Genomic DNA, 12,329 nt, shown 5'->3' on the forward strand with positions numbered 1-12,329 from the left:
AATATGCTGCTGAAAGGGAATTTATTAGCCAAGACAGAAAAGAAGGAAAGTTGTAAGTTTTATGGAAAGTTCAGTGGGAGATGGTTACTGTTGAAAGGAGAGATTGAGAGTTGGTCATTGGTGTTCTTCAAAGAACAGCACTGACAAAGTCTTAGAGTCAATATTGCTCTCTCTACTTTCATTTTTATGTGTTTTTGCAAAGATTACGCATGTCATAAGGCCATCTCCCTCTGGCATTGTTGAGGAATACATTCTGTACAGACAGCTCTGTGTGCAGCTGCAGATTGAGCTCTGGGTGGCAGGACCTCAGGCAAGACTGTGAACTTCTGACTCTTTGCATAACAAAGGGCATGGGGACCTGTGGCACAGCCTAGTGACCAGACACTCAGAGACAGAGCAGGAGCAGAGAACTCCACACTTTCTCACACTTTCCTGTAACATTGAAAACCCTCAGGGTTTCCTTGGTTTGGGGTCTCTCCTTGGAGGCAACTCTCTCAAGCTGTTATTTTGCTATTGCACTGTGATTGTTTTAAGGTTCAAAACAGCTGAGAATGTGCTATGAGAAATCTGGGGTCAAGTGGGTAAGGAAACCTGGTGTGACTGTGTGACTGTAGGATGTGAAGAAGAGAAGGGGCCTTGGTCCCAGCTTGGTTGGTCTGAGTGTGACACTGGATGGTCAGATGGGGAAGTTTAATATGAGGTGAGAGGCATTGTCACATATGGAAAGGCCTGGGGTCAAGGAAATATGATGAAGTTCAGCCCTGGAAATGCAATCTTCTGTGCCTGAGGCCTGTTTCAAACTACTGCAGATGAGGACAGGAAAATATATCCTGTCTGGATCCCTGGAAATTCCAGAAAAGTAGAATTGAGAGTTTTGGTTCATCAAGGGGGTGGGTGAATAGGAGATGTAAACATTAGAAGCAATGTTTCTGAGAGTTAATGATATTGTACAAGCTCTCATAGAGAATACCATGCACAAACTCAGTCACTTTTTTTTTCAAGGAAGATTATTCAATACTGAAATGGGCACACTGCTCTGCTACTAGAATGAGACGAAGAATGTGGAGTTTGTTTTATGTCAGTCCAGATTATTTAGTATAAAAAATAAAAAGCTGGTGAGAGATATGAAAGTCTATTATGTGATGGAAACCTGCACCAAGAATGCAAAGGAGATGTTTAAGCTAAAGCAATATTATTATAATTAAAATGCCACACAAGCTGGCAAAAAATAAATGTAGACTGGAATTAGAAGAGAATGAAGCATAGACATCCCTTAGCCATTATGAGACCATACAGGTGTTGGCAGAGCCTTTTAAAATAGCAGTAAAAGCTGAATTCAACTGAATTACTTTATGAAGAACAATGCTGTGTAAAAGACTGAGACAGTGGACTGAACTCTCTTCCAGCTGAGTAAACAACTTGTTTTGTTTCAGTGAAAATTACCCCTATTTTAAAAATGCATTTTTTTGTTTAGTTTTTTTTTTTTTTTTTAACACACCAGATTTCAGTTGAGTCATTTTTAGCTGTTGAAAGGTAATAGATGTCTTCTCCATTTCGGCACCATTGAAAGTGTGGATAGAAGAGAATGAACTTCTATTTTGTCTTGGATATCTCAAAGTGCCTAGAAACTTATCTGACATACATATCAAAGTAAAAATAATACCAGATAGTTTCAATCAGAACAAGAGCAAGAAAGAAATGTCAAAGCAAGTGTAAACACAAGAATTGAGTCTGCTGAGGAAACATTCATAGGATAGAGTATTACTTTCCTGGTTTAATGAAACTTTCCTTTATATAATTTGTTGCAAAACAAATAAAAATATGTATCTAATTTCTTTCCCTTAGTCTTACCTTCACAGAATGTACTCACCATTTTACACAGAGGCATGGAAGTAACACCGAGAAGCAAAACTGTTCTTTGTTCCCCTTTGACGGCATGTTTTTAAGCTGTTTGGTATTCCTTTGAAGACTACAGCAATAGTTTACATGCTGGATATTTATCACTGGTGTGGAGGGTGAAACACTAACTGCACATCATACTCCCTGCCCTTTTAAAATATTGATGTGTAACCATCTATGGAACCTCATAAGTTATTAAATCTTTCATTGAGGAAGATCTCTGTTTAACAGCATAACACAAATTCTATGTAATTTAAATCCCACACAATCCAAAGAGTTTCAAACTGTTTATGTTAGTTCAATATCCAATATTAACAACTAGTTTTGAAATCTAAAGTAATCAATATTGCTGTATTGATCCAGCAGGACAGTGTGGGGATATTCAATGTGGGGATATTCATTAATGAAGTCTACATCTTGCTCATCTTGATCAATGCTTAATCCTTTTATTGGCTTCTTAATATTTTCAACTTCCATTTTATGTACTGCTTATCAGGTTAACTCATGTTGGAACAACTGTTGCATCTCCTGAATTTGAAGCTAATGGTCTGCATTTCCCTGAATATTGTCCACTTGGTAGTCAGTGAGTGGAAGTGTCAGACAGAGACCGACTCATTTATTTATTTAAATACACAGTCCACATATTTATTTGTAGATCTAATTTATCTTTTTTTTCTTCAATTTTTTTAGCTGTTCAAATTACCTAGCTGACCCAAGTGCAAGAAATTTCTTTGACCCATGAATTTGTGGTTCAGAGGAAAATTCTGAATCCCTCCAAAGATGTGTGATTACAGTACAAAACAATTATAACTGTATTTTATTAAATGAAATAGATGAAAATGGGAAAACTGTGGGGGAAAAATCATCGTCACAGAAATCGATCAATATTTTCAAATAAGTAAATTTTACATGACAGATTACCCTCAATGACAGGAGCAGGACTTGATACCCCTTCTGAGGTATATGAGAAAGCCTGAAAGGCTTTTAACATATTGACATGGAACTCTAATAGCTTGAAGATCAGCAGTGCTAATCTGCCCTAGTGGCACTAGTTCAAACATTGTAGATGCTTAGGTGTCCCCTAAAACCTAAAAATGCTAAGAGAATTTTCAAAGATAACCCTATTGTCCAGGAATACCCCAGCTATTGCTCACAGAAGAGTGATAATGATTTGATTCATAAAGAAATTAACAGATGGGTTCTTTCCTCTTCATATACAAACATCCATGAGATAAAACAGTAATAAAGTTAACAGAATTATGTGCCAGCTGCACTAAAACATAAAGGAATCATGCCATGTGTAGGATTCCTTTCTTTGGACATATATTCATTCAAATTTTAGTTTTCTTTACTAGATTCCAAGGTACATTTAGATAAAAGACATCAGAAATATGATCTCTGCTGCCATTAGATTTCTGCTTATTTGCTAAGTTAGTGATTCAACAAGTGTGCAGTCTATCTTTAATTGCCACCACCCTGAAGAAATTTTTCCTCAGGATTCATTAACTAATTACTTTCTCCCTTGCTGAGTTGTAAATTTACAAAATACTTTGACAAACTAGTAATTTGCCTGCTTCAAAACCAGATGTAAATGTCCCAAAAAGGTGGGAGCCATTATTACAAACACATGAATGTAATAAATTTAGCAATTGCATGTATTTGTGAGTCCTAAAGTAATTCTCCTCATAAATTTTAAAGAATCCACTCAAGTCATACTGAGGTGAGAAGTCGATCTTTTCAAGAGACATTAAATTAGTTTAATAAATTAATTATTAGTTTTGCAAGATTTTTAGCCACTCAGGCTCTAGGGTTTTTGGCACAGTAGCGGTACATATAGTACCACAGGATGGCTCTTTCAACAGCCAGGGTGTGCTCACCTGAAACTATGCTCCTACTCCATAGGAAAAGGTGGCGGGAGGTTTTAGCATGTGTTTAAGAGTGAGCTGCAACATAGGTGTGTGACTAACACATGAGAGTCGTCCTTCCAAATTTCAGCTACTTGGTAGCAGCCGAAAATTCTGCCTCTCAAACTCTATTCAGAAGTTGCAGTACCTGCTCTCTATCATCTTCTAAGTACAGTCTGGAGGGTGCAAGATAAAACTAATTTCTGGACTTTAATATGACAAGAGATTATGTGCCACCAATGTCTATGATTACACTGGTCTGGAAGGAAGCTTGGAGCTATTAGTTCTACATTACTTTTTTAAAAATTGCTTTTCCACTGAAGTGTTTTCAAAGGCATTTTGAAGGTTGTTATTATCCATGTTGGTTCTGTTTGTATATTTGGAGTCATAATAAATGAAATGTTTTGCCACAAGAAAAAAATTGTCAAGTTTGGAGTGTTTTGCCACTGAAAAAAAGTTATTGTGGGCTCATTAGTTACTGCACAAACAGTTCTGTAGTAACTGCAGCAGACATGAACTTGTTAACCTAGGCAGTAGAGAGTACCTGAAGAAAGCTTAGTTTTCTGTGAATGACAGGATAGCTCCCTTGGCATGGGAAACCATGGATAAAAGCATTGACTATGTTTCTGTCAGACTTTAGTTTTTGAAGTACATCAATTATCTTAGCAAATAAAAGAAAACCCAAGCATAAACAACATTGTTATAAAATCACTGAATTTCTTCCATCCTCCTGTTTCCTTGGACAAAAAAAGAAAGCTTATTACCCCAGTGATCAGAACGCTCTTTTGACTTTATCTATTGAAATGCTAATACATCATGCTATCTGTTCATATTTGCAGCTCTAAAATGTGAATACGCTGATTATTTGTTTACTAAGAATATCTCTATCCCAGTAATGGCATCAACTGCATGGTCATAGTTTTTGCCTATTCTAGTATATCTCTTCAAATGCTCAAAAGACTGAAAAAAATTGATGATGGTAATGTTTGATTGTAAACTAGTTTGCAGCCTGTTTGTTTTCTGGCCAGATGTGCTAATACTTGTTGTCATTCTTTGGAAGTACGTAGGTGGACGAACAGCAAGAAGGAACCCTCTGTGCAGCTCTTCACTTTCTTTGAAATTTGGATCTATGCCAGTCTGTTTTGGGCACAGCATTCCGTGACCCAGTGGGAAAGTCCCTCAAGGGCCATTGTAATTAAGTGGCACATGCAGCTTCTTAACCATTCTGACACAGGGTGAGGATCACAGGGGGCACACAGTCCCACCAGGCCGCATGCATCAGCCCAGAACACTTGAGCAGCTGGTGCTGGCAGTGCAGTGAAGGCTGTAGTTACTTTTGGGACCTCATTAGGGGCAAAGCTTCCCACTGCCCATATAAAACTTCAGTAATTCCAGAGAAATGGACTGAGGGGGGTGGGATTTAGGTACCGTATCCTTTTAGAGGTTGGTCTTATACCAATAATCCATTTACTTTTCATTTTCCATAAACCAGGGAGACTCCAGTAGAGCTAAATGTGTATAGTGAATATTTTATGCTATTGTTACTGGAAAAGCTCTTTTCTTTTAAAGAGGTATAACACAGGAAATAGCTCTCATCCTTGGAGTATAAATTCTAAATAAATATATAAAATAAAGAAGCCCAAAGCGTGCATCAAAACTCTGCCCACACAGACAGATAATTTGAACTCACTCTCCAGAAAGTGGAGAGCTATAACTGCATAATACTGTAGTAATCTTTCTGTATTAGACCTAGGCAGCCACTGGCTTTAAACTCAGTCCAGAACGTACCTTCAAGCAGTTTTGCTCACACAGTAACTCCTGAGGCTTTACCCACCTGTAAGCTCCTAAGTGACAAGAACCTCCCTCTTTTTACATGTTTACACAGCATCACTATAAAGTTCACAGAAGATCTGTAAGGTGCTATCATTCTTTCAATCATAAGTAACAGAGGATCAGAAAAAGCATATTATCCAAGCCAGCTGCAAGGAACTTTCATTATGTAAGGTTACTACTTTTACCTTTTACCTCTCTGTCTTCCAAGTAACACCCTGGCAGTAAAAAAAACTTTTCACGTGCAAGTCAGTTAAAAATTCAGAGGCCATGCCATTTGGGCTGAAAGTTGATTTTCAGTAAGGTAAATTGAACTGTTGTAATTCGATACCAGAGGTACAAGGAAGGTCTTACCTCTTCCCCTACTGTCCCCATCCTATTGGCAGTGAGCCAAAAATCCCCTCCCTGACCCTTTCCTAGAAAAAGCCAAGACCTGAGATGTTCTTTCTCTTTTGCCCTGGCACCACCATGAAATAAAGAAAGGCAAGGAGCCTCTTTTGAACCTCGTGCTTGTCTCTATGCTAAGCCTAACTCCTTCTTATGGATACACAGGAAGAAGTTACAGTTCATAGCATTGAACTACACTGAAAAAACTCACAAACAGAAAACAGGCTGTGAAAAAAAATCCTTTTCTTGGCAGTTTACATTGTGATAAAGCTGTGCTGTGGCTTAGCTAATTTTAAAAGCCTCGTTTAACATGGAAGTTCATTAATGAGTCTGCTAGAGAAGTCAGGTGAAATAATCCAAGCCTCAAAACAAAAATATTTTCCCTTAACCTTTGAGAAAAATATTTTTTCCAACAAAAACCCCTTTAAGTGGTCTGATACTTGGTGTGAAAATAGCTATCAATGTCCATTGACAGCGATCCACTCCGTGAGCCCCTCCACTACCCCAGAATGTTACTGGAGGAGAAAACAAAGGCAAAAATTCACAAACCCAAACATCTCAGAAGGCAGGTATTTCCCCAGCTCAGGCTCCTGAGGTGACAGGGAGAATTCAGAAGCAGGGATGTCAGAGCAGGCACTGCAGTCAGAGGTGGCTCATAGCACTCTGCCGCTGATCCTGGCACAGTGCTCCAAATGAAAATCAAATAAATACATCTCTTTTCAAAACAAAGAAAGAGGGGGAAAAAAAATCTCGTTCTCTGAGTACCTTTGATTCCTGGCTGGTAGTTGATGCTGGAGAGGGGGGCTGCTCTGTGCTCTCCACTTCATTCTCTTTCTCCACACTCTCCACGCTGATTTCAGTCGTGCTGCTCGGAGGAATCATTTTACCTCTAAAATACTGCTACTATTAGGAAAAAAAAGCTAAAGATTGTTCTTGCTTTTTTCATTTAATGTCCTCTCTCTTCTCTCTGCTCTTCTAGAGCAAATGAATTCCGACTGCTTGGTTTCACTGTATTTTGCCAGACGAGAATTCTCTGGATTTTCTCCCCCCCTCCTTCCCCCCCCCCCCCGCCCCCCGCTTCTCCTCCTCCTTCCCCTCCTTTCTCCCTCCCCTTTCCTATGCAATTGTGCTGCGAGGGAGTAAATTATCGATGGTTCTGTAGGTCAGTTGTCTGCCTGCTTTTCCCTGATACTACTCCCCTCCGTATGAAGCCTGGAGGTGCGGAGCAGCGTCGTGACCGTCAGCCCCACAATCAGAGGAGAGTGAGCTGAAGCAGCAAGCCTAAGCCACAGCCATAGCCACAACCACACACACACAGACACACAGACAGACGCGCGCACACACACGACACTGGAGGGAGGAGTTGCATTTCTAATGCTGTGAATAGCTCTGGAGGAGCATGTGCGGTCATAGTAGTGAAAATAAGTAACGCGCGCATGCACTCGCACACACACTCAGGGGCATGCAGTGTATATGAGGTTTGGAAGCATTTTACCTTTTAACGGACTGGAGAAGACAGAGTTGAAGGATACCCTTATATTCTTTCAAATCTTTCACTGAAGAAAAATAATCCAGCAAAAGGGCTCCAGAAAAAGAGGAGAAAAATAGCTCTTTTTCCTTGCCCCAGAGAAGTTTGTTTAAAATTCTAGCTACTCAGTGTCTCTAAGGCTCCCATCTTGCTAGCATTTGCTAGCAAGATTGCCCATTTGCTAGCAAACTTGCTAGCAAATGACAGGACAGAGTCAGGAGAGAGTTACCTGTGGTTCCATGTCTTCCTTGCTCCCCTTCCAGGCAGGGAAGCCCAGCTCTGAGCCATGCACATGCAATCTGGGTCATCTGAGCTCCCACTATCATGCATGTACTATACCTGTAGGTTGTCATAGTGATAACACTCCATCAGGCAGCAGCAGAGCAGAGACAGCCATTGGGAAGAGCTTGTTGGCTTCTCTCAGTGCTGTCATTCCTGAGGATGCAGCACCTGAAATCATGCTTGGGTCTGCAGTACTACCGGCAGAAAGTCAGCGTGACTTTGCTGTCTGGCTCAGATTGCTTTATATTGCTTGAGGTTTTGCCTCCGATTTAAATCTGCTGCAATTAAGCTCTCTTCCCTGCTGAATTAAGGTCTGTATTGTGAAAGGTTGAATGGATGTGCTTCCCACCGGATACACTTTGCTGAGTGGGAGCCACTCCATATGGCTGGTGGAGATGACTCTTTCATGTAAAGAATACAGACAAAAGGAACCCAAATGTGGTTCTAATAGCAATACTTACATCCTGGAAAGTGAGAAGAAAAAAAATTTAGTTCTTTAGTGGATCTATACAGGTTTGGAGGTGATTTGATGGGGTCCAAGTCAGAGATGATCTTTAGTACCTTGTAGCTCGGGGAGAGGACACCAGATTCCCCTCTGGCCCCATCCCTTAGAAACACAATTGCTACTTGGAGCTGCCTTGCATGCCCCTTTCATCTCAAATAATCAGTGTGTGAAAGTGAAAGCAAGTTTACAAGATTGTAGGGGTTATACAGATGAAAGCCAGAGCAGCAATTGCCCTGCAGTCTCTCTATTCCTAATAAGTATGCAGAAGCCAAAAAAAAAAAAAAAAAAGTCAGCTTCTCTTTGAATCTCCAGTGAATCTTCAGGACTATAACTTAGATGGAGAAGAGATCTTTATGTTTTTGAAAGAGAGCATATAAGATACCAAAATTCTTTGCAGACAATAAAAAATAAATGCTGCAATGCTATTTGTGCAGCTACTTCAGAGCAACAGTGTCTGAAGAGTCTGCCAGTAGAACCTATTATGTGGCCTATAGTCACTAACATGATTATAGGGATCAAAATGAGTCCACTGTTTGTTCTTGAGGCAGTGGCAGTGACAGCTGGGATTGAAACAAGGAAATACAGAGCTCAGAGGGGCAGATTTGGCAGGTAAGTAGGAGAATTCATTTCCAAGGGCATGCTTTCTAAAACGCAGTTGTGTCTTAGACCATTCCCTTCGGTGCTGGAGGAATTCTCTAGGTGTAAAGACAATTTTTTCACTCAGCAAGTAAGATTTTGCCTTTGCTGTAAAATCTTCCACTTAGCAATGAGCAGTGCCTTGTCAGCGCCACAGTTTTGGAGAATTAGGACAGCTGTGGGCAATGGAGATCTTGGCAGGGCAACAGAAATTGAATACTCCAGCTCTGGTCATAGCATCCTTCCCTGATGGTCCAGCCCAGAACAGCCAAGCCATGGTCTGCCCCCTGCAAGGATTGTTCTGTGAGCCCAGCAACCTGACAGGTGGGAATCATAAAACTAAATTCTTAAAAAAAAAATTCAAAGCTAAATTCCCCACAAGTCACGTGATATGATCTTTCCTGTTAAGAGGCTTAAAAACATCTTATGGTGAACTTGCAGGTTATCTTTGACATGGATGTGGAGTGGCTGGTTAATAGTTAATTTTCTATATGTTGTTAAATTCTGCACACATTTTGTATGAAGAGCTTGTAATGTCATGACTCTGTAAGTGCCTATTATACCACTCTTTACTCTGTTTTACCAAATTAGTACTAACTCCTGCTGCACTCCTCCCAATCACTGCTTGTCAACCACAATGGATTTGGCAGTTTCTTGACAATTAGCTTGGGAAAGATGAATAAAACATAAAATTTTATCAAAAAAGCAAAAAGGAAAAGTAATTTGTTAAATTTTTATTTCCTTCCACAGGAGCTGGCCTTCAAAGATCTAATACACAGTATAACAAAACAAACTGATCAAGTTAGATGAACCTACATGTCTCACCCATGCTTCAATCCTGAGAAACTGGACTTGTGATTACCGCCGATCAGTCTCTACATGAAGGCACGCAGAGGAAATGGGAGCACTGCAGCACAGTGCTAAACAAGAGGAAATTGAACAGCTTCTGTAGTGTAGAGGGGAGTGTAGATTTCTGGAGTGGGGAAAAGCAATTTGGATGAATAAGACATGAGCCCAAATTCCCAGCCCCAGCTGAAGTTGTTTTGCTGTGTAAAGGCTTTTGCGTGTTGCCTGGAGTTTCTGCCAACCATTCCTTTGCTGGAGATCTGATGCTGGCTGTGTGGGTGCTATGTCTTGTCTTTCCTCCTTCACTCCCAATCTCTGGTCCCACACACAAAGGTGACAGGGTGTGGGGTGGCACAGCCCCCTGCACTGGGGGTCCTGTAGTACTTCCTAAGTTGTGGCTGAAGCCAGCCTGATAAGAACATCCCTGAGGCTCATGACTCCAGGAATCTATAAATATACATTTGCTGTACTGCCAAGTCCTACCTTCTGGAGACCTCCACAGTGGCAAGAGTAAGCCGGTGGGATCTGGTCCCTGCCATAGTTTTTGCCTCCTTTTTTTTTGCTTTTTTTGTATGGACATTCCTTTGAAATACTTGATCACCTCTCTGCCAATAATATACATGCATAGTGCTGGATTTCACTATAGAAATCATAAGAAATCAGTACTTATCAAATATTTTATTTCTGTTTAGACTTCTATGTCAGTAGAGAAAAAATAATAAGGAAAAGGAAAGTGTGTGATATAATTTACAGTATTCAGAGCTTGGTGCATGAACCATCCCATATTTCTGAGCAAAGAAGGTCTAAGAGAGCACATAGAGATGATATTGCTTGTTTCTCTCCAGCAAACACTGCATCCACAGAGAAAATGAGATTAAAATAATATCATGTGACTGGGGGTTTTTTTTATAATCAACCACCCTTGTTTGCTTACTATACAATCTTGGCAGTTCATCGAGAAGCTAACATACTGACAAATCTCTGTGGATTCTGTTTATCTAAATGCCATCTGAGGGCTACAATCATCAGCTCATCAAACTGGAAGAAAAAGCTGGTTGATGGCCTGAAAGCATTCCCAGTACTAATGGAATACTGGTGGCTTGCATTTTGACTGAATAATCTCTAAGTATTTTTTAGAGGTAAAGTATTAAGCATCCCATTGCTCCAGGGAGTGTAGTGAATGCATAACTGCGGAGGAAGCCCAACCAACAGATTTGTGCTTGTACTTAAGAAGGAAAAAAACTGGAACCTCTGCTGAGCTTTAATTTCAAAGCCTTCTTTCTCTCCATCCACGACAATGCCACAGGGAATGCACAGATCACGCTACATCTTGGGCAACTTAAATATGTCTTTTAGGGAGGTCATGATAAAATTGAAACACTGCTACACAGACATCTAGACCAGGAAAATTAAGAGTGTTGCATTGCCTTGTGACAGCAATAAATGTTTGAGAAGGGGAGAAGAAGATGTAATTATAAAAGATGAAATTCAGCCAAGATAGAGCATGTAATATGTTCAGTCCTACAAAAAGCATGGCAGTGCCTTTAAATAACCAGCAACAGTCCCGACCTGATTTTACATCTCTGCTGGCAATAAATTCTTTCTCACTTTGTATTGGAATATGATATAAAAAGAAGAATCAGTAGCAACATTTCCTGCAACTCACAGATGCTCCTAGATATTCCTGTTTTTCAATAGCCATTTACTGATTTGGTCCAATATGAATGTAACAGGAATGACCTGAACCAGTTCCATGGGTTGCTTTAGTGTTGATTTACCCACGTACTAAAACCTTTCAGGTTATCCATGCCACAAAAAAAATAAAGTGATAATAGAATTCTGATAAATAACATAATCTTCTTTACTCTTTCTAGACTGCTTCCCTTCCATTTCCTTGGATAGTCATTAAGACTCTTCCTGGTGACTGTCAGTAGCAGTCAGAGTGGTCTCACACAATCATACCATCTCAGCCAGGTCTATGTCTCTTTTATCATCAGCATTTTCCAGGATATGGTGGGAGGAAGCACCAAGAGGGTAACCATGCTGAATTTCAGGCTTTTTTTTTTTTCTGAAAGGTTTTTGGTAGAAGGGGGCTTCAATCACTTCTTTCTTCCCTAGACCTTTCTTGAACTGAATTGCTCCTTAAATTCCTTTGTCAGGTTGTTAGATTTTCCAGGAGTGAGCTGGGTATTACACATTGCAGAGCTTTACTGGATTTGTTTCAGGTTCCTGTTCTTTCCTTTTACTCTGTTCTTGAATCCCGTCATCATGAGCTATTTCTTAACTAATGTCAGCAAAAATGCATTGAGAGCAATGTTTAGTTTAGGCTGTAAATAGAATGCAAAATAAGATCCGGCAAACATTCCCAGCATAACTGGAGGTGAACAAAAGGGTGTGTCTATATATTGTGTTTGTGTATATATATATATATATATATATATGTATATATATATATATATGTATATATATATAGTTAGGTTTTTTTTTTTCTTTAGATATCTTATGGGTATGC

The 12,329-nt window shown here is 39.8% G+C and overlaps 1 protein-coding gene across 2 annotated transcripts in view; it reads right to left on the bottom strand.

Annotated features, from left to right (window-relative positions):
* STAC (SH3 and cysteine rich domain) overlaps positions 1–7,274 on the bottom strand; it is a 74,063-nt gene extending 66,789 nt beyond the window's left edge. The window contains exon 1 of one of the 2 annotated variants that reach the window (XM_079302657.1): positions 6,786–7,274. In XM_079302657.1, coding sequence (XP_079158783.1) covers positions 6,786–6,902 — 117 coding nt within the window. In that variant the 5' untranslated portion in view covers positions 6,903–7,274. Of the gene's footprint in view, positions 1–6,569; positions 6,705–6,785 lie in introns of those variants that run through there. The other variant, XM_079302658.1, reaches the window with a different exon arrangement.
* Positions 7,275–12,329: the final 5,055 nt, after the last annotated feature.

Source organism: Erithacus rubecula (assembly GCF_903797595.1).
Source record: "Erithacus rubecula genome assembly, chromosome: 3".
NCBI lineage: Eukaryota > Metazoa > Chordata > Aves > Passeriformes > Muscicapidae > Erithacus > Erithacus rubecula.